The following is a 23,564-nucleotide window of genomic DNA, read 5'->3' as shown; positions in this document are numbered from 1 at the left end:
GCTCTACAGAGCGGGACTTAGCTCCGCCCCCTCCGTACAAGGCGCCAAATTTAAACATTGCTTTGCGCTCGAGCGGGATCCCTGTGCCGGCTCTGTGAGTCGCGCTGAGTGGGGATCTGTGCGGGGGGTGCGGGGAGCTGGGGGAGCGGAGGGTTATCAGAATGACACACACCCGTTTTTCAGTCAGGGTTGTATAAACACATACTCAGCCTCCCCCAATCATCCTGTCTGTTTCTCCATGAGGAGGACAGGTAAGGATACAATAAAGTACATTACAGCCCCAGAGAGCCCTTCTGGAGTGGGTTGTACAACAATAAACAGTGCATTGCTCTAAAAACATACATAGCCACCACAAATAAAGTATACTTCACTCACCACTGTGTTCTTGGTGGATCGGCCCCGACACACGCCGCACGCAGCGGCGTCCAGCCGGAATCTTCTGTGGTGGGGTGGTCCCGACACAAGCCGCACGCAGCGGTGTCCGACCATTTTTGATACTCACCGCTGCCATGCTGCCGGAATCTTCTGCTGGATGGAGTGGCCGCGACACGCGCCGCACGCAGCGGTGTCCGCCAACTCAGGAGAGCTCAGTGTCTCCCTCAGCCGGGGCCCATCCCTAGCCGCACGCAGCTGCGATGGGACCCCGCCGGCAGCTCCCACGGTGCAGACTGGCAGTGGCAGAGCTGCCAGTCTGTGAGTGTGTGTAAGAAAAATAAAATAATAAAGAAAAAAGAAGAAAATTCTTCAGCTAAACCCAAGTGAACCAGCTACCTCGGGCACTTAACTAAGACTAGCTTGGAGGGGAGATAGTAGGGGAGGAGCTAGCCACAGTGTGAGAATTTTTAAAGTGCCAGCTACCAATACCACCTACTATCTCCATTGTAACTACACTCCAGTGGCCCCTAGTGGATGAAGGAGAAACAAATAATCTACTGTATGGGGGAAGCAATAGCGAATTCAAAGATAGAATGTTGGCCACACAGTTTTCATTCTGCAATTTTATAGTTCAGGACCAAATGACTCTGCGCTGCGAGTACCCAGTTATTGTTCCGTACTAGATCTATAATTCCCAGGAAACTTAGGGCCACCCCATAAAGGTCTAAAATGATAACAGACTAATATGCAATGACTTCATCCACTCTACATAGTATGACCACTTAGAGGCAGATTCTGAGTCGCACGCTGCAGATTTATTACATTATGCTACTGCGAGATGCAGGAGGGTTCATGCAGCTGCAAGTGGAAGCCCGCACTGCCCATTGGTTTTACGCCAGCCGCCGCAAGTGTCACCATCAGTATCTGCACTTGCCCCAGCGCCTTGTTAGGCACAAGAGATCCGTCAGAAACAGGCCCACGCGAGTCGCACAAGACAGGGAGATTACATACGCTTGCATTGTTGCTGCTGCGTTGCCACCTGGATCATCCGGTTTAACGGATGATCCAGACCCAGCCGAGTTCTGTATGCTAAAACACGCAGAGATCCTTCCAACTCACAATCAGCCCTTTAACCTTCCATGACATATTAAATGAAGCGTCCTGAGGCTTTTGTTTCCACACTAGCAGATTTACATGCTTTGCGGAGGATATTCGCCCACATGCCGAGTCGCACGCATCTGTCCTCTAGCGCACATAGCCACCATCATTATCAGCGCGCACTTGCACTAGCCCCACACGTGGTACAAGAGATCCATCTGGGATCACACAGATGTCTACGTACGCACAACTCTTCATGACCTGCAATTCCACCTGTGCGCCCACAATGAGCCCTCACTCAGCTAAACCTGCGTGCAAACGCCTGGGTGCCGCTCAGTTACACGCATTCAGCGGTACGTGGAGATGCCACTGAAATACGTGGCTCGGAATCGGCGGTATGTTGGTGTTCGCCTACAGATCATGCACAGTGCAAAAAGCTTCCAAGACCATCCCCGAAGACGAACAAAATTCACTTCTATGGGATTTGGAAAGAAAGGCAAAACCCGCACTCACATATAGGCTTACCTATCGAAGGGAAACAAGATGCTGTTCGTTTGTGTTCTCTCCCTTTCTTATAGGTTATTTGTTAATTGGGCTTCTGCACTTAGGGGGTCATTCAGAGTTGTTCGCTCGCTGACGTTTTTCGCAGCGCAGTGAACAGGTTACTACTGCACATGCGTATGCACCGCAATGCGCAGGCGCGTCATATGGGTACAAAGCGGATCGTTGCTTGACGATGGATTTAACGAAGAATCCATTCGCACAGCTGATCGCAAGGAGATTGACAGGAAGAGGGCGTTTGTGGGTGTCAACTGACCATTTTCAGGGAGTGTTTGGAGAAACGCAGGCGTGTCCAGGCGTTTGAAGGGTGGGTGTCTGACGTCAATTCCGGGACCAAAAAGACTGAAGTGATCGCAAGGGCTGAGTAAGTCCAGAGCTACTCAGAAACTGCAAAAAACGTTTTCGTCCCGCTCGGCTGCACAGGAGTTCGCACGCTTGCAAAGCGAAAATACACAATCCCCCGTGGGCGGCGACTATGCGTTTGCACGGCTGCTAAAAGTAGCTAGCGAGCGATCAACTCAGAATGAGGGCCTTAACCCCCACTAACAGCTGCAGAAAGGGCTATACGTGGATTTATGGTTTATTATTTGATATTAATGTTCGGTGTACTGGGGCGGTTGAATGGGTTACTTTAATTAAACTAATATGCTGCAACGAATGGATATAAGTTTTACCGATGCTGATCTTGTAACACAACATGTGAATGGGGCGGACACCAACATTAAAACTGTGGCAGTACATTGTTTTAAAGCCCCCTCTGACACGCCTATTACAAAGCACCAGCCTGCACGGTCATAAATCTGTTCTGGATAATTGCTGCAATGCCTATATTCACTCTTGGGCAGCCTCCGTTTGATAGATTGGACGGACTTTCCTCCGCGCCTCTGTCATAGACTCTTGCTGTTCTGTCTCAGTGATTTGCTGACCGTACAGACTTTTCCCTTTCAGCCTTCCTTCGGCATATAAACTGGCAGCTGCATAAGATCTGAGGGATTAAGTGGAAGCGGTGCACGAACCTTAGGATGGTCTCGTTTGTACAACAGTTCTCAAAAGGCACGACGTAGCCCACTTCATGCCCGATGTTGACGTCCATTTCATCCGCCACCCTCATAGCCAGCCAGACGGCGGTCTGCTTCTGCACCTGAGTGCACACCACTGACCCGTGCCGCTGGTGAATGGAGAGGCAGTACTCCGCGCACCACTGAGGGATCTGCAAAGGGAAGAACAGAGAGAGGAGCTCGGTGTCACTTCAAATCAGCGGAGAGCCACCAGGGTTAAACAGTGCAGTCTAAACCTGTTACAGTTGTTCCATTCTAAATGACTAGACCAGTGACAACTGAACAGGGAAATAAAGGAATATTAACTGGCAGGTCACAACAGATGGCCGGGCCATGAATATGTTACAGGGCCAGGGAACAGACAGGCGTGAGTTTAGGAAAACTCTCTCAGCGAGCCCTGGGAGGCAACGTACACAGCTCGGAAAGGTGACAGGTCTACACAGAAGGGAAACTGGGAGCGATGTCATTTCTAAGCAGACCAACCATAATTTATGCCGCAATTCCAAAGTGTGCAGGACGGCATCTGCTACGATATAAGCGGCTATACAAGCATTTAAAGTAACAAAATTCTTTTCTTGTATGTCGGTCTAGTTTAATCATAAAAGTGGTGTTTTAACAGACAAAAACCTTTTTAAAGAGAGTTTGTATTCAGGGCCTGAATTCAGAGCCGGCGCAAGAGGCAAAACAGTCGATTTTGCACGCTGCAGGGTGCATGTGCCGTGATGCTGCTTCGGCTGTGGCCGCAGTGTGTTATAAGCCGCAGCCTGATTGACAGGCTGCAGCCGTTTGGGAGCGGCGACGGGGGGCGCCTAAAACACAGGTATGTCGCCAGCATTTTAGGGGCGTGCCGAAGCCAGCGACTGAGTCTTCTGGCGCAGATTCACTGGCCTCCGTGCCTTACCTGCGGTGGACATTCTGAGTAACCTACGGACGATGGGGGTAACTCCAAGTTGATCGCAGCAGAATTTTTTTTAGCAGTTGGGCAAAACCATGTGCACTGCGGGGGGGGGGGGGGGGGGGCAGATATAACATTTGCAGAGAGAGTTAGATTTGGGTGGGTTATTTTGTTTCTGTGCAGGGTAAATACTGGCTGCTTTATCTCTACACTGCAATTTAGATTTCAGTTTGAACACACCCCACCCAAATCTAACTCTCTCTACACATGTTATATCTGCCCCCCCTGCAGTGCACATGGTTTTGCCCGACTGCTAACAAAGTTCCTGCTGCGATCAACTCAGAATTACCCCCGATATCCGCCGCAATGTTTTTAATTGTGATCTCATACTGCGTCTTCGAATGCAAGCAGCGGATAGGAGAGGCCACAGGTGGGCGTCTCAATTCAAAAGGCGACACCTACATCGTTAACATACCTTCTCAGATCCGCTGCTACCGAAGACGCAGCACCAATCACTCCTGCGTCCACAACTGAATCAGACCCTCAATTCGTAACTCCTGTTCAGCTGGGATGTCGCCTAAGTGCAGATGATTAAGATGTCAACAGCAGTACAGAGTATTTCAGCACACATGCTGATCGTGTGGTAGGCAGTGACCTGTCCACTCCTACCATTAGGTTGGTGATATGGCAGACGCAGGGTTAGGATGTAAGGAGGGGAATGCTAATAGGGTGGCAACTTATATAGTGGATAGAGCAGGGTCTCCCGACAGCAGTCGTTATGTCAGGCTTCTGTGACTGATGTAGTTAAAATCGTGTATAGTCCTTGCGATGCCGATGCACGGTCCCGCTGAATCGGCATCACAAGGAAAAATAGACTGTGCAGGCGGCCCAACAGTGACTATGTCGGTGGGGACAGGCTCCGGCCTCATCGAATAGTTAATGTCGGGCTGTACAGCACATCGTGTGTATACGCCTTTAGTTTCAAATATGAAAACAGAATGTCATTACTATATTCAACGGAAATAATTATATAGCTTCTTGCTCCAATAGGACTCTAGGGGGTATATGTAATAGGGCCAGAGTTCCTGGAGGTGCAGGATGTAGACCGAGAATGGCCGTATTTTTAAAGTGGCAATCATTTACAAGGCTTAATCAACCCGGTTTTGCCTTTTAAATGATTGCTGTTTTTAAAAATACGCCCATTCTCGGCCAACATCCCGCACCTCTTAGAGACTTGGACCCTATTACATATACCCCCAGGTGCTTCATAATACCCAATGGACATGATACAGTGGCTTAGATTTGCAGAAAATGCAGAAACCATGAACATAATTCAGAGGTGAGGCAGACACTTGGGGTCATTAGTAAGGAAAGGCAGCCATTTGGGGTCATCAGTGAGGTTAGGTAGACGGTTCCATGGATTATTCATTTTACTCACAAAGGTACCAGGGGGCAGATGTATTAACCTGGAGAAGGCATAAGGAAGTGATAAACCAGTGATATGTGCAAGGTGATAAAGGCACCAGCCAATCAGCTCCAATATGTAAATTAACAGTTAGGAGCTGATTGGCTGGTGCATTTATCACCGTGCTTTGTTTGCGGGGCGGGAGGGGGCGTGGGGCGGCAATGGGGGAACGCAATCCGAACAATGCAGGCTTGTCCAGACCGTTTGCGGGGCGGCCCGCAGTGGCTGCATGATGTCACATGCAGCCGGGCTGGTAGCCAATTATACTCCATGTTAATTGTGAGGGTTTATTTAAATTATTTTTACTATCCGTGTTCTTAGTGCTAGGAGTGTGCATCTGCATCTCTCTTCCTCCAGCATAGTATTAGAAGCCTCAGCATGATAGCACCTCTTGATATCTTTAGTAATAGGATGTGCAGTCCAGGTCCCCCCCCCCCCCCCCCTTTTTCCACCTTATGGGAGTTATTCAGGTTTGTTGCCAAAGCACAAAAGTTAGCAATTGGGCAAAATCATGCTGCACTGCAGGTGCGGCAGATGTAACATGTGCAGAGAGAGGTAGATTTGGGTGGGTTATATTGTTGCTGTGCAGGCTAAATACTGTCTGCTTAATTTCTACACTGCAGTTTGCACACCCCACCCAAACCTAACTCTCTCTGCACATGTTACATCTGCCCCACCTGCACTGCAGCATGGTTTTGCCCAATTGCTAACATTTTTCTTTGCTAACAAACTTGAATAACCCCCTATGTCTCAATTACCTAAAGAGTTGATAGGCTTTGTATAGTTAACAGGTCTACTTCCCTTTTTAACTTTTAAAGGGTTGGGCGTTCTTGCTTAGCAGGTAGCGCAGCCTGTACAAATATAAACAGACAGTGCAAATACTCTGCTTTAGTTTCCTCCACACTCGCTTCGCAAACACAGGACAGGTAGCAACAGAAAGAAACACACGGCGTACAGGTGTCATGGAAAAACTACAATACCAACAAAATGCAATTTTACTATAAACCATAATTTGATTAAAAAAAAAAAAATAACATAAGGGGACAATGGAAAAAGATAGTGGGCCTAATTCAGACCTGATCGCAGCAGCAAAATTGTTCTCTAATGGGCAAAGCCATGTGCACTGCAGGGGAGGCAGATGTAACATGGGCAGAGAGAGTTAGATTTAGGTGGGGTGTGTTCAAACTGCAATCTAAATTGCAGTGTAAAAATAAAGCAGCCAGTATTTACCCTGCACAGAAACAATATAACCCACCCAAATCTAACTCTCTTTGCACATCTTACATCTGCCCCACCTGCACTGCACATGGTTTTGCCCATTAGAGAAAGATTTTGCCGCTGCGATCATGCCTGAATTAGGCCCAGCGCCCATTCCAATCAGTAGTCTGCTTTAATTTTTTAAGCTATTGCTTAAAAGGTAGTTGCCTACCTTGCTGCACCATCCTCCGGGAGGCTGCAGCGTGGTAGGCTAATGGGGGCATGTGCGGCGGCGATGTAGGGGATCTGGGGGTGTGGCCGATGAGGAAAGCGAGCGGTTCGGGGCCGTGGCACCATAGTCGCGTCATCGTAGCCCCTTCCCCGCTAGACAGTGCCCAGAAAACAGGCACTCTACAGCGGGGGGCGCAGCTACGATGACGCAAATCGCATCATCGTATCCCCCTCAAACCGCCCACTTGTTCTCTGCTGTGGGCGGCCGCGGGTGAGTGCGGGGGCTGCCAGGAAAAGCGGGACACTTGCCCACTGTCCGGGGGGCCGGGAGGGCCACCCAATTTTCGGGAGCCTCCCGGACTTTCCGGGAGGATAGGCAAGTATGCTGTACAGTTCTACAGAAATATCAGTTAAAGTGCGATTGTTAGCTATGGAGAACATCATCTTTCACTTTAGCAGCCTATGAAATGTTCCTTATTTTGTTTTATTATTTTTATTTGTTGGAATTAGTTACAGGTTTTATGCTAAATGTAACATAATTCTAATTATACACACCATAGAAAAATACACTCACATACATTGCGGCAATATGTGCAACAGAAAATTGCAAAGTTATATTATAAATGCCAATTCGTGCCACTCGCTGCGAGGTTGTGTGACTTTCCTACAGTGACCAGTGAGAAGTACATGATAAAGGTGGGGAAACCATCCTGGACCCCCAAAAAGTGACATCTGAGATAGCAGGACCATATAAAAGGCTGTTAGTAGCCATGCGGAAAGTACTGGATGATTGTAAAAGGTGCCAATGGATGATCTTTGCACTTGTTATTAATGGTGGAAATGAGGGCCAGCGAGTGTTTTTCATCACATGAAAGTCTTTCCAGCATTTGGGGTACAGAAAAATGATCTGTAAACGGATATTTCAGTGTTTTGATAAAGTTTTGTACAAAGTTGGGGTGAACACTTAGCTCTCATCTGCAATTTAAAATAAGATTTTACTCACCGGTAAATCTATTTCTCGTAGTCCGTAGTGGATGCTGGGAACTCCGTAAGGACCATGGGGAATAGACGGGCTCCGCAGGAGACTGGGCACTCTAAAAGAAAGATTAGGTACTATCTGGTGTGCACTGGCTCCTCCCTCTATGCCCCTCCTCCAGACCTCAGTTAGGATACTGTGCCCGGAAGAGCTGACACAATAAGGAAGGATTTTGAATCCCGGGTAAGACTCATACCAGCCACACCAATCACACCGTATAACTCGTGATACTATACCCAGTTAACAGTATGAAATATAACTGAGCCTCTCAACAGATGGCTCAACAATAACCCTTTAGTTAGGCAATAACTATATACAAGTATTGCAGACAATCCGCACTTGGGATGGGCGCCCAGCATCCACTACGGACTACGAGAAATAGATTTACCGGTGAGTAAAATCTTATTTTCTCTGACGTCCTAGTGGATGCTGGGAACTCCGTAAGGACCATGGGGATTATACCAAAGCTCCCAAACGGGCGGGAGAGTGCGGATGACTCTGCAGCACCGAATGAGAGAACTCAAGGTCCTCCTCAGCCAGGGTATCAAATTTGTAGAATTTAGCAAACATGTTTGCCCCTGACCAAAGTTGTAAAGCCGAGACCCCTCGGGCAGCCGCCCAAGATGAGCCCACTTTCCTCGTGGAATGGGCTGTTACTGATTTAGGATGCGGCAATCCAGCCGCAGAATGCTCCAGCTGAATTGTGTTACAAATTCAGCGAGCAATAGTCTGCTTAGAAGCAGGAGCACCTATTTTGTTGGGTGCCTACAGGATAAAAAACGAGTCAGTTTTCCTGACTCCAGCCGTCCTGGAAATATAAATTTTTAAGGTCCTGACTACGTCCAGTAACTTGGAATCTTCCAAGTCCCTAGTAGCCGCAGGCACTACAATAGGTTGGTTCAAGTGAAGAGCTGATACCACCTTAGGGAGAAACTGGGGACGAGTCCTCAATTCTGCCCTATCCATATGGAAAATCAGATAAGGGCTTTTACATGACAAAGCCGCCAATTCTGACACACGCCTGGCCGAAGCCAAGGCCAATAACATGACCACTTTTCACGTGAGATATTTCAAATCCACAGTTTTAAGTGGCTCAAACCAATGTGATTTTAAGAAACTCAACACCACGTTGAGATCCCAAGGTGCCACAGAAGGCACAAAAAAGGGGCTGAATATGTAGCACTCCCTTTACAAATGTCTGAACTCCAGGCAGTGAAGACAGTTCTTTCTGGAAGAAAATCGACAGAGCCGAAATCTGGACCTTAATGGAACCCAAATTTAGGCCCATAGTCACTCCTGACTGTAGGAAGTGCAGAAAACGACCCAGCTGAAATTCCTCTGTTGGGGCCTTCCTGGCCTCACACCACGCAACATATTTTTGCCAAATACGGTGATAATGGTTTGCGGTTACTTCTTTCCTGGCTTTTATCAGCGTAGGAATGACTTCCTCCGGAATGCCCTTTTGCTTTAGGATCCGGAATTCAACCGCCATGCCGTCCAACGCAGCCGCGGTAAGTCTTGGAACAGACAGGGCCCCTGCTGTAGCAGATCCTGTCTGAGCGGTAGAGGCCATGGGTCCTCTGATATTATTTCTTGAAGTTCTGGGTACCAAGCTCTTCTTGGCCCATCCGGAACCACGAGTATCGTTCTTACTCCTCGTTTTCTTATTATTCTCAGTACCTTTGGTATGAGAGGCAGAGGAGGGAATACATAAACCGACTGGTACACCCACGGTGTCACTAGAGCGTCCACAGCTATTGCCTGAGGGTCCCTTGACCTGGCGCAATATCTAGTTTTTTGTTTAGGCGGGACGCCATCATGTCCACCTGTGGCCTTTCCCAACGGTTTACCAACAGTTGGAAGACTTCTGGATGAAGTCCCCACTCTCCCGGGTGTCGGTCGTGTCTGCTGAGGAAGTCTGCTTCCCAGTTGTCCACTCCCAGAATGAACACTGCTGACAGTGCTAAGACGTGATTTTCCGCCCATCGGAGAATCCTTGTGGCTTCTGCCATCGCCATCCTGCTTCTTGTGCCGCCCTGTCGGTTTACATGGGCGACTGCCGTGATGTTGTCTGATTGGATCAGTACCGGCTGGTTTTGAAGCAGAGGTCTTGCCAGACTTAGGGCATTGTAAATGGCCCTCAGTTCCAGAACATTTATGTGTAGGGACGACTCCTGACTTGACCAAAGTCCTTGGAAATTTCGTCCCTGTGTGACTGCCCCCCAGCCTCGAAGGCTGGCATCCGTGGTTACCAGGACCCAGTCCTGTATGCCGAATCTGCGGCCCTCTTGAAGATGAGCACTCTGCAGCCACCACAGTAGAGATACCCTGGTCCTTGGAGACAGGGTTATCAGCCGATGCATCTGAAGATGCGATTCCGACCACTTGTCCAAGAGGTCCCACTGAAAGGTTCTTGCATGGAACCTGCCGAATGGAATTTTGCTTCGGAAGAAGCTACCATTTTTCCCAGGACTCGTGTGCAGTGATGCACCGATACCTGTTTTGGTTTCAGGAGGTCTCTGACTAGAGATGACAGCTCCTTGGCTTTCTCCTGCGGGAGAAACACTTTTTTCTGTTCTGTGTCCAGAACCATCCCCAGGAACAGAAGGCGTGTGGTAGGAACCAGCTGTGACTTTGGAATGTATAGAATCCATCCGTGCTGTTGTAGCACTTCCCGAGATAGTGCTACTCCGACCAACAACTGCTCCATGGACCTCGCCTTTATAAGGAGATCGTCCAAGTACGGGATAATTAAAAACTCCCTTTTTTCGAAGGAGTATCATCATTTCTGCCATTACCTTGGAAAAGACCCTCGGTGCCGTGGACAGTCCAAACGGCAGTGTTTGGAACTGGTAATGGCAATCCTGTACCACAAATCTGAGGTACTCCTGGTGAGGATGGTAAATGGGGACATGTAGGTAAGCATCCTTGATGTCCAGGGATACCATGTAATCCCCCTCCTCCAGGCTTGCAATAACCGCCCTGAGCGATTCCATCTTGAACTTGAATTTTTTTATGTATGTGTTCAAGGACTTCAAATTTAAAATGGGTCTCACCGAACCGTCCGGTTTCGGTACCACAAACAGTGTGGAATAGTAACCCCGTCCTTGTTGAAGTAGGGGCACCTTGACTATCACCTGCTGGGAATACAGCTTGTGAATTGCCTCTAGCACAGCCTCCATGCCTGAGGGAGTTGTCGGCAAGGCAGATTTGAGGAAAACGGCGGGGGGGAGACGCCTCGAATTCCAGCCTGTACCCCTGAGATACTACTTGAAGGATCCAGGAATCCACCTGTGAGCGAGCCCACTGATCGCTGAAATTTTTGAGGCGGCCCCCCACCGTACCTGGCTACGCCTGTGGAGCCCCCGCGTCATGCGTTGGACTCAGAGGAAGCGGGGGAAGAATTTTGATTCTGGGAACTGGCTGACTGGTGCAGCTTTTTCCCTCTTCCCTCGTCTCTGTGCAGAAAGGAAGCGCCTTTGACCCGCTTGCTTTTCTGAAGCCGAAAGGACTGTACCTGATAATACAGTGCTTTCTTAGGCTGTGAGGAAACCTGAGGTAAAAAATTTTCTTCCCAGCTGTTGCTGTGGATACGAGGTCCCAGAGACCATCCCCAAACAATTCCTCACCCTTATAAGGCTCTATGTGCCTTTTAAAGTCAGCATCACCTGTCCAGTGTCGGGTCTCTAATACCCTCCTGACAGAATGGACATTGCATTAATTCTGGATGCCAGCCGGCAAAATATCCTCTGTGCATCCCTCATATATAAGACGACTACTTATGTTCGCAAAATAGTATCCCTGTTTGACAGGGTTACAGACCACGCTGCAGCAGCACTATCTGCAGGTCTCAGTCTAGTACCCGAGTGTGTAAATACAGACTTCAGGATAGCCTCCTGCTTTTTATCAGCAGGTACCTTCAAAGTGGCCGTATCCTAAGACGGCAGTGCCACCTTTTTTGACAAACGTGTGAGCGCCTTATCCACCCTAGGGGATATCTCCCAGCGTAACTTATCCTCTGGCGGGAAAAGGTACGCCATCAGTAACTTTTTAGAAATTACCAGTTTCTTATCGGGGGAACCCACGCTTTTTCACACTTCATTCACTCATTTGATGGGGGAACAAAACACTGCCTGCTTTTTCTCCCCAAACATAAAACCCTTTTTTAGTGGTACTTGGGTTAATGTCAGAAATGTGTAACACATTTTTTATTGCTGGGATCATGTAACGGATGTTCCTAGTGGATTGTGTATAGGTCTCAACCTCGTCGACACTGGAGTCAGACTCCGTGTCGACCTCTGTGTCTGCCATCTGAGGGAGCGGGCGTTTTTGAGCCCCTGATGGCCTTTGAGACGCCTGGGCAGGCGCGGGCTGAGAAGCCGGCTGTCCCATAGCTGTTACGTCATCCAGCCTTTTATGTAAGGAGTTGACACTGTCGGTTAATACCTTCCACCTATCCATCCACTCTGGTGTCGGCCCACAGGGGGCGACATCCCATTTATCGGCATCTGCTCCGCCTCCACATAAGCCTCCTCATCAAACATGTCGACATAGCCGTACCGACACACCGCACACACACAGGGAATGCTCTGACTGAGGACTTGACCCCACACAGCCCTTTGGGGAGACAGAGGGAGAGTATGCCAGCACACACCAGAGCGCTATATAATGTAGGGATAAACACTATCACTGAGTGAATTTTCCCCAATAGCTGCTTGTATAAACAATATTGCGCCTAAATTTAGTGCCCCCCCTCTCTTTTTAACCCTTTGAGCCTGAAAACTACAGGGGAGAGCCTGGGGAGCTGTCTTCCAGCTACACTGTGAAGAGAAAATGGCGCCAGTGTGCCGAGGGAGATAGCTCCGCCCCTTTTTCGCGGACTTTCTCCCGCTTTTTTATGGATTCTGGCAGGGGTAATTATCACATATATAGCCTCTGGGGCTATATATTGTGATTATTTTGCCAGCCAAGGTGTTTTTATTGCTGCTCAGGGCGCCCCCCCCCCCCCAGCGCCCTGCACCCTCAGTGACCGGAGTGTGAAGTGTGTATGAGGAGCAATGGCGCACAGCTGCAGTGCTGTGCGCTACCTTGGTGAAGACTGAAGTCTTCTGCCGCCGATTTTCCGGACCATCTTCATGCTTCTGGCTCTGTAAGGGGGACGGCGGCGCGGCTCCGGGAACGAACACCAAGGACGGGTCCTGCGGTCGATCCCTCTGGAGCTAATGGTGTCCAGTAGCCTAAGAAGCCCAAGCTAGCTGCAAGCAGGTAGGTTCGCTTCTTCTCCCCTTAGTCCCTCGTTGCAGTGAGCCTGTTGCCAGCAGGTCTCACTGTAAAATAAAAAACCTAACATATACTTTCTTTCTAGGAGCTCAGGAGAGCCCCTAGTGTGCATCCAGCTCGGCCGGGCACAGAAATCTAACCGAGGTCTGGAGGAGGGGCATAGAGGGAGGAGCCAGTGCACACCAGATAGTACCTAATCTTTCTTTTAGAGTGCCCAGTCTCCTGCGGAGCCCGTCTATTCCCCATGGTCCTTACGGAGTTCCCAGCATCCACTAGGACGTCAGAGAAAAAAACAAAAACCCACTCCGATAAATACACCTCCACCTACCTGTCCCACATCATTTACACCTCCACCTACCTGTCCCACATCATTTACACCTCCACCTACCTGTCCCACATCATTTACACCTCCACCTACCTGTCCCACATCATTTACACCTCCACCTACCTGTCCCACATCATTTACACCTCCACCTACCTGTCCCACATCATTTACACCTCCACCTACCTGTCCCACATCATTTACACCTCCACCTACCTGTCCCACATCATTTACACCTCCACCTACCTGCTCCACATCATTTACACCTCCACCTACCTGCTCCACATCATTTACACCTCCACCTACCTGCTCCACATCATTTACACCTCCACCTACCTGTCCCACATCATTTACAACTCCACCTACCTGTCCCACATCATTTACACCTCCACCTACCTGTCCCACATCATTTACACCTCCAGCTACCTGTCCCACATCATTAACACCTCCACCTACCTGCCCCACATCATTTACACCTCCACCTACCTGTCCCACATCATTAACACCTCCACCTACCTGTCCCACATCATTTACACCTCCACCTACCTGTCCCACATCATTAACACCTCCACCTACCTGCTCCACATCATTTACACCTCCACCTACCTGTCCCACATCATTTACACCTCCACCTACCTGCTCCACATCATTTACACCTCCACCTACCTGCTCCACATCATTTACACCTCCACCTACCTGTCCCACATCATTTACAACTCCACCTACCTGTCCCACATCATTTACACCTCCACCTACCTATCCCACATTTATTATTATTATTATTATTATTATTATTATTGTTATTATATTTTATTTATAGGGCGCCACAAGTGTTTCGCAGCGCCGTACAAAGGACAGTACAGGGAGACAAAACTTAGCATAACAGTAAATAAATAACAAAAATGGAGTGCAGGTAACAAAGAACACCACAATTCTCAAAACATAATACAGCTTAGATGTAAGTAGCGAGGGAGTAATCATTGTCCTACTTGGGGCATGCGGCCATAGATAGAGAGGGGCCATTTACCAGTAGGAGAAAAAGCAGGTAAAGATGGTCGCTGAGTGAAATGTGACCTCCACCTAACTATCCTACATCAGTTACACCTCCACGTACCTGTCCCATATCATTTACACCTCCACCTACCTATCCCACATCATTTACACCTCTACCTACCTGTCCCACATCATTTACACCTCTACCTACCTATCCCACATCATTTACACCTCTACCTACCTATCCCACATCATTTACACCTCTACCTACCTATCCCACATCATTTACACCTCCACCTACCTGTCCCACATCATTTACACCTCCACCTACCTATCCCACATCATTTACACCTCCACCTACCTATCCCACATCATTTACACCTCCACCTACCTATCCCACATCATTTACACCTCTACCTACCTGTCCCACATCAGTTACACCTCCACCTACCTGTCCTACATCATTTACACCTCTACCTACCTGTCCCACATCAGTTACACCTCCACCTACCTGTCCCACATCATTTAACCCATTATTGGGCTTTTTAGAGAAATTCACCTGAAAACTGACATGTCTTTATTGGCCAAATTATGTTATTTTAACCCCTCCAGGTGCATGGTTATTCATTGTAAGGAGTGTATCAGAGGTTCTGTCCTAACATTTCTACCTTGAAATAAAGATTGTTCCTACCTGTTCACCTGCACACACACATTTCCCCTGAAAAAGCAATGGAATTGGATTGCAAATGTAATTCGCAGTGTTCGACATGAGAGCGGCTCGCAGGACCCACTCGCATCTAATTGGATTCACCCCACAGAATTAAACACAAAAAATGATATTGCTGTGCTTGTCTGAGGTTTAAAACAACTCAAGTTTTAAGGTGCATACATCCTGAGCGTTTTTTGCCCAACGTGTATGCTGAGCGATGATGTGAACATCGATGGCAGGAAAATCGCTCAGTGCATACACACTGAGTGATTTTCCCTTTGCCCTGCGATGTTCACGGGGGTGAACCACTTTCCATAGTAGGAGCAGGGGCGGATCCAGACGTTTCTTATAGGGGGGAGGTTTCAAAATTAATCCTGACTCTTCCTCTCCCTATTTCTCCTCCCCCTTCTAGTCCCGCCTCCTCCCACTATAGTCCCATTACTCTCTGCATCCTAACATAAAACATACAACCCCCTACCTTCCAGCCTTCCCCTGCAATCCCTACCCTCCTTCTTGTACCTAATGGGGGGCTGTGGGGTTGTTGGGCTCCCTCTGCAGGGTTGTTGTCATTTCTGTCCATACCTGGGGCAATATTTACTAAGATTCGTGTTTGAGTCGGTTTGTGTAATGTTTAAACTCGTTTTGTATCGGGTGCATTTTCATGCAACTTTTTGAATCCATATACGCAAAGTTACGAAGCAGTCGACTTTATGGTTGTCGTGTTTTCCGATGTCGATGGCAGTCGTGTTTTTTTAGCACATTTACGGCCGTCATTGTCGTTTGCGTACGTGTTTTTGTTGTATTTGCTGTTTTTTTCCCTAAGTTAAACGTGGCAGGGTTTTTTTTTTCCCGCGGCCGCATTTTCACTTTGTTTCGATTTTCATCCCGGTTCGTGATTGGTTGTGTTTCAGATGGTAGGAGTGTCTGTGCGCAACCATATAAATACGCCCCAAACCGTCCGCACCTTGTGGGTTTAGTTAGTGGTGAGGAGGAGGGAGGTTGTGCTGTGGAGGTAGGTGAATTTGTGGTTTGGTGAGGAGTGTTGGTAGCGATTTCGGAGTGTGGTATTGTGTTTGAAAGTCGTCTTGTCATTCTTGTTGTCTTGTATTTTGTGGTTTTGTCTCATTTTTAGTCCAAGTTATTTTTCTTTATAGTCCCTTGTCAGGGTTTGTGTGTGGGTGTGTGTGTGTGAGTGGTGTAGTGGTAGTGGAGGAGTGTGTTGTTTGTCATTTTTTTTCCCTGTGTTAACTGTTTAGACACACAATTATGTGTGACTCAGAGGTGGAGGGTGTGAGTGAGGGGGAGGAGGTTGGTCAGGTGGAGGAGGTGAGTGTTAGTGAGGTGGAGGAGGTGGGTGAGGTTGTTGCAGCAGCCTCAAGTGATAGTGACAGTCAGAGTGCTCCGCAGCCACGCACCACTACTAAGACTGGGCGGAATGTTAAGTTTAGTTTTGCAGAAAATGTGGCATTGGTGCGTGAGCTGATGAAGTATCAGAGGCAGCTATTTGGCCCTGAGTCCGCCAAGGTGCCAACACGGAGGAAGACAGTGTTGTGGGCGAAAGTAGTTGCTGCTGTCAATAGTGAGGGGGTGGTCAAGCGGACGGAGGACACGTGCCGCAAACGGCTATGACATAAAGCGACGTGTCAAGTCCAAAATGGCCAAGGAGGCCAAGTCGGCTCGGAAAACCGGTGGTGGGCAGCCCTATATTGCAAGATATCTGGAGTATGAGGAGCCCATGCGGAGTGTAATACCTCCAGAAGTTGTCTCTGCAACCCATGTCCGGGATTCAGATAGGCCCAGGAAGAATGGTGAGCATGTGTATTTGCATTTACATTCTATGTTTTTTTTTTGTTTTAAATGTGTGTCATGTGACGTTGCATATTACTCCCATCTTCAAGTGTGTGTCAGCAAATACATTGTTTGGTTAATGTTTTATACAAAAGCCAAGGTAACATCTTACTTTATTGTATGTCATGTGTTTTTCTGACAGATACTTTGCATGTGTAGTTTGGACTTGGTGTGTCTCTGAATTGTCCTGCAATAATGTTTTACTTTTGTCCGTTTTTTATTAAAAATTGTGACTATGTTTTATATTTAAGTAATCCATGTGCAATGTTTAAAAAACAGTGGTTGTCATGTTAGAGGCTGGAGTACTGGAAAGTGGTTTGGAAACCACTTACATGTGTAATGTCATTATTAGATAATGTTAATTATTTAATTACAATAACACTTTTTTTTTTTTTTTTTGCTTGTATTTGTACCGTGACGCCACACTGCAGTGTAATTGTGATAAAAATGGCTACATTTTGTTTTGGATCATATAGTGGTAATGTGTCTTTGGAGTGCCACATCACAGAGCAATTTATATATTGCATCTGTAATATTTATCCTTTCAATACAAAATGAAGATGTGTGTTTTTTTTGTTTGTTTTTTTTTCTTTAACTTGTGGCCTATGTCAGTGGCAAACGCAGGATTTGCATGTGGGGGTTTCCAGAACTGGGCGGAGCCAATCACGGGGGTGGGGACTGAGGTGACCCAGTATATGCTGGGTCCGTAAAACTAGTGTGTCTGTGTGTGTGTATATATATATATATATATATATATATATATATATATATATATATATATATATATATATATATATATATATATATATATACACATATACATATACATACACATATATCTACACACATATATATATATATAATAAGAATTTACTTACCGATAATTCTATTTCTCATAGTCCGTAGTGGATGCTGGGGACTCCGTAAGGACCATGGGGAATAGCGGCTCCGCAGGAGACTAGGCACATCTAAAGAAAGCTTTAGGACTATCTTGTGTGCACTGGCTCCTCCCCCTATGACCCTCCTCCAAGCCTCAGTTAGGATACTGTGCCCGGACGAGCGTACACAATAAGGAAGGATTTTGAATCCCGGGTAAGACTCATACCAGCCACACCAATCACACCGTATAACCTGTGATCTGAACCCAGTTAACAGCATGATAACAGAGGAGCCTCTGAAAGATGGCTCACAACAATAATAACCCGATTTTTGTAACAATAACTATGTACAAGTATTGCAGACAATCCGCACTTGGGATGGGCGCCCAGCATCCACTACGGACTATGAGAAATAGAATTATCGGTAAGTAAATTCTTATTTTCTCTGACGTCCTAAGTGGATGCTGGGGACTCCGTAAGGACCATGGGGATTATATCAAAGCTCCCAAACGGGCGGGAGAGTGCGGATGACTCTGCAGCACCAAATGAGAGAACTCCAGGTCCTCCTCAGCCAGGATATAAATTTTGTAGAATTTTACAAACGTATTTGCTCCTGACCAAGTAGCTGCTCGGCAAAGTTGTAAAGCCGAGACTCCTCGGGCAGCCGCCCAAGATGAGCCCACCTTCCTTGTGGAGTGGGCATTTACAGATTTTTGGCTGTGGCAGGCCTGCCACAGAATGTGCAAGCTGAATTGTACTACAAATCCAACGAGCAATAGTCTGCTTAGAAGCAGGAGCACCCAGCTTGTTGGGTGCACACAGGATAAACAGCGAGTCAGATTTCCTGACTCCAGCCGTCCTGGAAACATATATTTTCAGGGCACTGACAACGTCTAGCAACTTGGAGGCCTCCAAGTCCCTAGTAGCCGCAGGCACCACCAATAGGTTGGTTCAGGTGAGACGCTGAAACCACCTTGGGGAGAAACTGAGGACGGGTCCTCAATTCCGCCCTGTCCGAATGGAAAATCAGATAAGGGCTTTTTCAGGATAAAGCCGCCAATTCTGACACGCGCCTGGCCCAGGCCAGGGCCAACAGCATGACCACTTTCCATGTGAGATATTTTAACTCCACAGATTTAAGTGGTTCAAACCAATGTGACTTTTGGAACCCAAAACTACATTGAGATCCCAAAGTGCCACTGGAGGCACAAAAGGAGGCTGTATATGCAGTACCCCTTTTACAAACGTCTGAACTTCAGGGACTGAAGCTAGTTCTTTTTGGAAGAAAATTGACAGGGCCGAAATTTGAACCTTAATGGACCCCAATTTCAGGCCAATAGACACTCCTGTTTGCAGGAAATGTAGGAATCGACCCAGTTGAATTTCCTCCGTCGGGCCTTACTGGCCTCGCACCACGCAACATATTTTCGCCAATTGCGGTGATAATGTTTTTGCGGTTACATCCTTCCTGGCTTTGATCAGGATAGGGATGACTTCATCCGGAATGCCTTTTTTCCTTCAGGATCCGGCGTTCAACCGCCATGCCGTCAAACGCAGCCGCGGTAAGTCTTGGAACAGACAGGGTCCTTGCTGGAGCAGGTCCCTTCTTAGAGGTAGAGGCCACGGATCCTCCGTGAGCATCTCTTGAAGTTCCGGTTACCAAGTCCTCCTTGGCCAATCCGGAACCACGAATATAGTGCTTACTCCTCTCCATCTTATCAATCTCAGTACCTTGGGTATGAGAGGCAGAGGAGGGAACACATACCCTGACTGGTACACCCACGGTGTTACCAGAGCGTCTACAGCTTATTGCCTGAGGGTCCCTGGACCTGGCGCAATACCTGTCGAGTTTTTAATCATGTGGAAGACTTCTGGGTGAAGTCCCCACTCTCCCGGGTGGAGGTCGTGCTGAGGAAGTCTGCTTCCCAGTTGTCCACTCCCGGAATGAATACTGCTGACAGTGCTATCACATGATTTTCCGCCCAGCGAAGAATCCTTGCAGCTTCTGCCATTGCCCTCCTGCTTCTTGTGCCACCCTGTCTGTTTACGTGGGTGACTGCCGTGATGTTGTCCGACTGGATCAACACCGGCTGACCTTGAAGCAGAGGTCTTGCTAAGCTTAGAGCATTGTAAATGTCCCTTAGCTTCAGGATATTTATGTGAAGTGATGTCTCCAGGCTTGACCATAAGCCCTGGATATTCCTTCCCTGTGTGACTGCTCCCCAGCCTCGCAGGCTGGCATCAGTGGTCACCAGGACCCAGTCCTGAATGCCTAATCTGCGGCCCTCTAGAAGATGAGCACTCTGCAACCACCACAGGAGGGACACCCTTGTCCTTGGTGACAGGGTTATCCGCTGATGCATCTGAAGATGCGATCCGGACCATTTGTCCAGCAGGTCCCACTGGAAAGTTCTTGCGTGGAATCTGCCGAATGGGATTGCTTCGTAGGAAGCCACCATTTTACCCAGAACCCTTGTGCATTGATGCACTGAGACTTGGCTCGGTTTTAGGAGGTTCCTGACTAGCTCGGATAACTCCCTGGCTTTCTCGTCCGGGAGAAACACCTTTTTCTGGACTGTGTCCAGGATCATCCCTAGGAACAGAAGACACGTCGTCGGAACCAGGTGCGATTTTGGAATATTGAGAATCCAATCGTGCTGCCGCAACACTACCTGAGATAGTGCTACACCGACCTCCAACTGTTCCCTGGATCTTACCCTTATCAGGGAATTGTCCAAGGAAGGGATAACTAAAATTCACTTCCTTCGAAGGAATATCATCATTTCGGCCATTACCTTGGTAAAGACCCGGGGTGCCGTGTACCATCCATACGGCAGCGTCTGAACTGATAGTGACAGTTCTGTACCATAAACCTGAGGTACCCTTGGTGAGAAGGGTAAATTTTGACATGAAGGTAAGCATCCTTGATGTCCCGAGACATCATGTAGTCCCCTTCTTCCAGGTTCGCAATCACTGCTCTGAGTGACTCAATCTTGAATTTGAACCTCTGTACGTAAGTGTTCAAAGATTTTAGATTTAGAATCGGTCTCACCGAGCCGTCCGGCTTCGGTACCACAACAGTGTGGAATAATACCCCGTTCCCTGTTGCAGGAGGGGTATCTTGATTATCACCTGCTGGGAATACAGCTTGTGAATGGCTTCCAAAACTGTCTCCCTGTCAGAAGGAGACATCGGTAAAGCCGACTTTAGGAAACGGCGAGGGGGAGACGTCTCGAATTCTAATTTGTACCCCTGAGATATCACCTGAAGGATCCAGGGGTCTACTTGCGAGTGAGCCCACTGCGCGCTGAAATTCATTGAGACGGGCCCCCCACCGTGCCTGATTCTGCTTGTAAAGCCCCAGCGTATACTGAGGGCTTGGCAGAGGCGGGAGAGGGTTTCTGTTCCTGGGAACTGGCTGATTTCTGCAGCCTTTTTCCTCTCCCTCTGTCACGGGGCAGAAATGAGGAACCTTTTGCCCGCTTGTCCACGAAAAGACTGCGCCTGATAATACGGCGTCTTCTCATGTTGAGAGGCGACCTGGGGTACAAACGTAGAATTCCCAGCTGTTGCCGTGGCCACCAGGTCTGAAAGACCGACCCCAAATAACTCCTCCCTTAATAAAGCAATACTTCCAAATGCCGTTTGGAATACGCATCACCTGACCACTGACGTGTCCATAACCCTCTACTGGTAGAAATGGACAACGCGCTTAGACTTGATGCCAGTCGGCAAATATTCTGCTGTGCATCACGCATATATAAAAATGCATCTTTTAAATGCTCTATAGGCAAAAATATACTGTCCCTATCTAGGGTATCAATATTTTCAGTCAGGGAATCCGACCACGCCAACCCAGCACTGCACATCCAGGCTGAGGCGATTGCTGGTCGCAGTATAACACCAGTATGTGTGTAAATACCTTTTAGGATACCCTCCTGCTTTCTATCAGCAGGATCCTTAAGGGCGGCCATCTCAGGCGAAGGTAGAGCCCTTACAAGCGTGTGAGCGCTTTATCCCCCCTAGGGGGTGTTTCCCAACGCACCCTAACCTCTGGCGGGAAAGGATATAATGCCAATAACATTTTAGAAATTATCCGTTGTTATCGGGGGAAACCCACGCATCATCACACACCTCATTTAATTTCTCAGATTCAGGAAAACTACAGGTAGTTTTTCCTCACCGAACATAATACCCCTTTTTTGGTGGTACTCGTATTATCAGAAATGTGTAAAACATTTTTCATTGCCTCAATCATGTAACGTGTGGCCCTACTGGAAGTCACATTCGTCTCTTCACCGTCGACACTGGAGTCAGTATCCGTGTCGGCGTCTATATCTGCCATCTGAGGTAACGGGCGCTTTAGAGCCCCTGACGGCCTATGAGACGTCTGGACAGGCACAAGCTGAGTAGCCGGCTGTCTCATGTCAACCACTGTCTTTTATACAGAGCTGACACTGTCACGTAATTCCTTCCAACAGTTCATCCACTCAGGTGTCGACCCCCTAGGGGGTGACATCACTATTACAGGCAATCTGCTCCGTCTCCACATAATTTTTCTCCTCATACGTGTCGACACAAAAGTACCGACATACAGCACACACACAGGGAATGCTCTGATAGAGGACAGGACCCCACTAGCCCTTTGGGGAGACAGAGGGAGAGTTTGCCAGCACACACCAGAGCGCTATATATATACAGGGATAACCTTATATAAGTGTTTTTCCCCTTATAGCTGCTGTATAGTTAATACTGCGCCTAATTAGTGCCCCCCTCTCTTTTTTTTAACCCTTTCTGTAGTGTAGTGACTGCAGGGGAGAGACAGGGAGCTTCCCTCCAACGGAGCTGTGAGGAAAAATGGCGCCAGTGTGCTGAGGAGATAGGCTCCGCCCCTTTTTCGCGGACTTTTCTCCTGCTTTTTTATGGATTCTGGCAGGGGTTAAATGCATCCATATAGCCCAGGAGCTATATGTGATGCATTTTTTTTGCCATCCAAGGTGTTTTTATTGCGTCTCAGGGCGTCCCCCCCCCAGCGCCCTGCACCCTCAGTGACCGAAGTGTGATGAGAGCAATGGCGCACAGCTGCAGTGCTGTGCGCTACCTTGTTGAAGACAGGACATCTTCTGCCGCCGATTTTCCGGACCTCTTCTGCCTTCTGGCTCTGTAAGGGGGCCGGCGGCGCGGCTCTGGGACCCATCCAAGCTGGGCCTGTGATCGTCCCTCTGGAGCTAATGTCCAGTAGCCTAAGAAGCCCAATCCACTCTGCACGCAGGTGAGTTCGCTTCTTCTCCCCTTAGTCCCTCGATGCAGTGAGCCTGTTGCCAGCAGGTCTCACTGAAAATAAAAAACCTAATCTAAAACTTTCACTAAGAAGCTCAGGAGAGCCCCTAGTGTGCACCCTTCTCGTTCGGGCACAGAGATCTAACGGAGGCTTGGAGGAGGGTCATAGGGGGAGGAGCCAGTGCACACCAGATAGTCCTAAAGCTTTCTTTAGATGTGCCCAGTCTCCTGCGGAGCCGCTATTCCCCATGGTCCTTACGGAGTCCCCAGCATCCACTTAGGACGTTAGAGAAATATATATATACATACACACACACATAAATATACACATATACATA

General features: G+C 48.2%; 1 protein-coding gene across 5 annotated transcripts in view; it reads right to left on the bottom strand.

Moving 5' to 3' along the window:
* The window catches only part of DHX32 (DEAH-box helicase 32 (putative)), a 251,606-nt gene that overhangs the window by 162,298 nt on the left and 65,744 nt on the right, over positions 1-23,564 (bottom strand). For all 5 annotated transcript variants that reach the window (XM_063962228.1, XM_063962230.1, XM_063962229.1 and 2 more), the window contains exon 3: positions 3,051-3,244. In XM_063962228.1, the coding sequence (XP_063818298.1) occupies positions 3,051-3,244 (194 nt within the window). The remainder of the gene's footprint in view (positions 1-3,050; positions 3,245-23,564) is intronic.

The sequence above is a fragment of the Pseudophryne corroboree genome, chromosome 3, assembly GCF_028390025.1.
Source record: "Pseudophryne corroboree isolate aPseCor3 chromosome 3, aPseCor3.hap2, whole genome shotgun sequence".
Classification (NCBI taxonomy): Eukaryota; Metazoa; Chordata; class Amphibia; order Anura; family Myobatrachidae; genus Pseudophryne; species Pseudophryne corroboree.
Note: the sequence above shows the minus strand (reverse complement) of the source record. Positions and strands in the feature narration are given on the sequence as shown.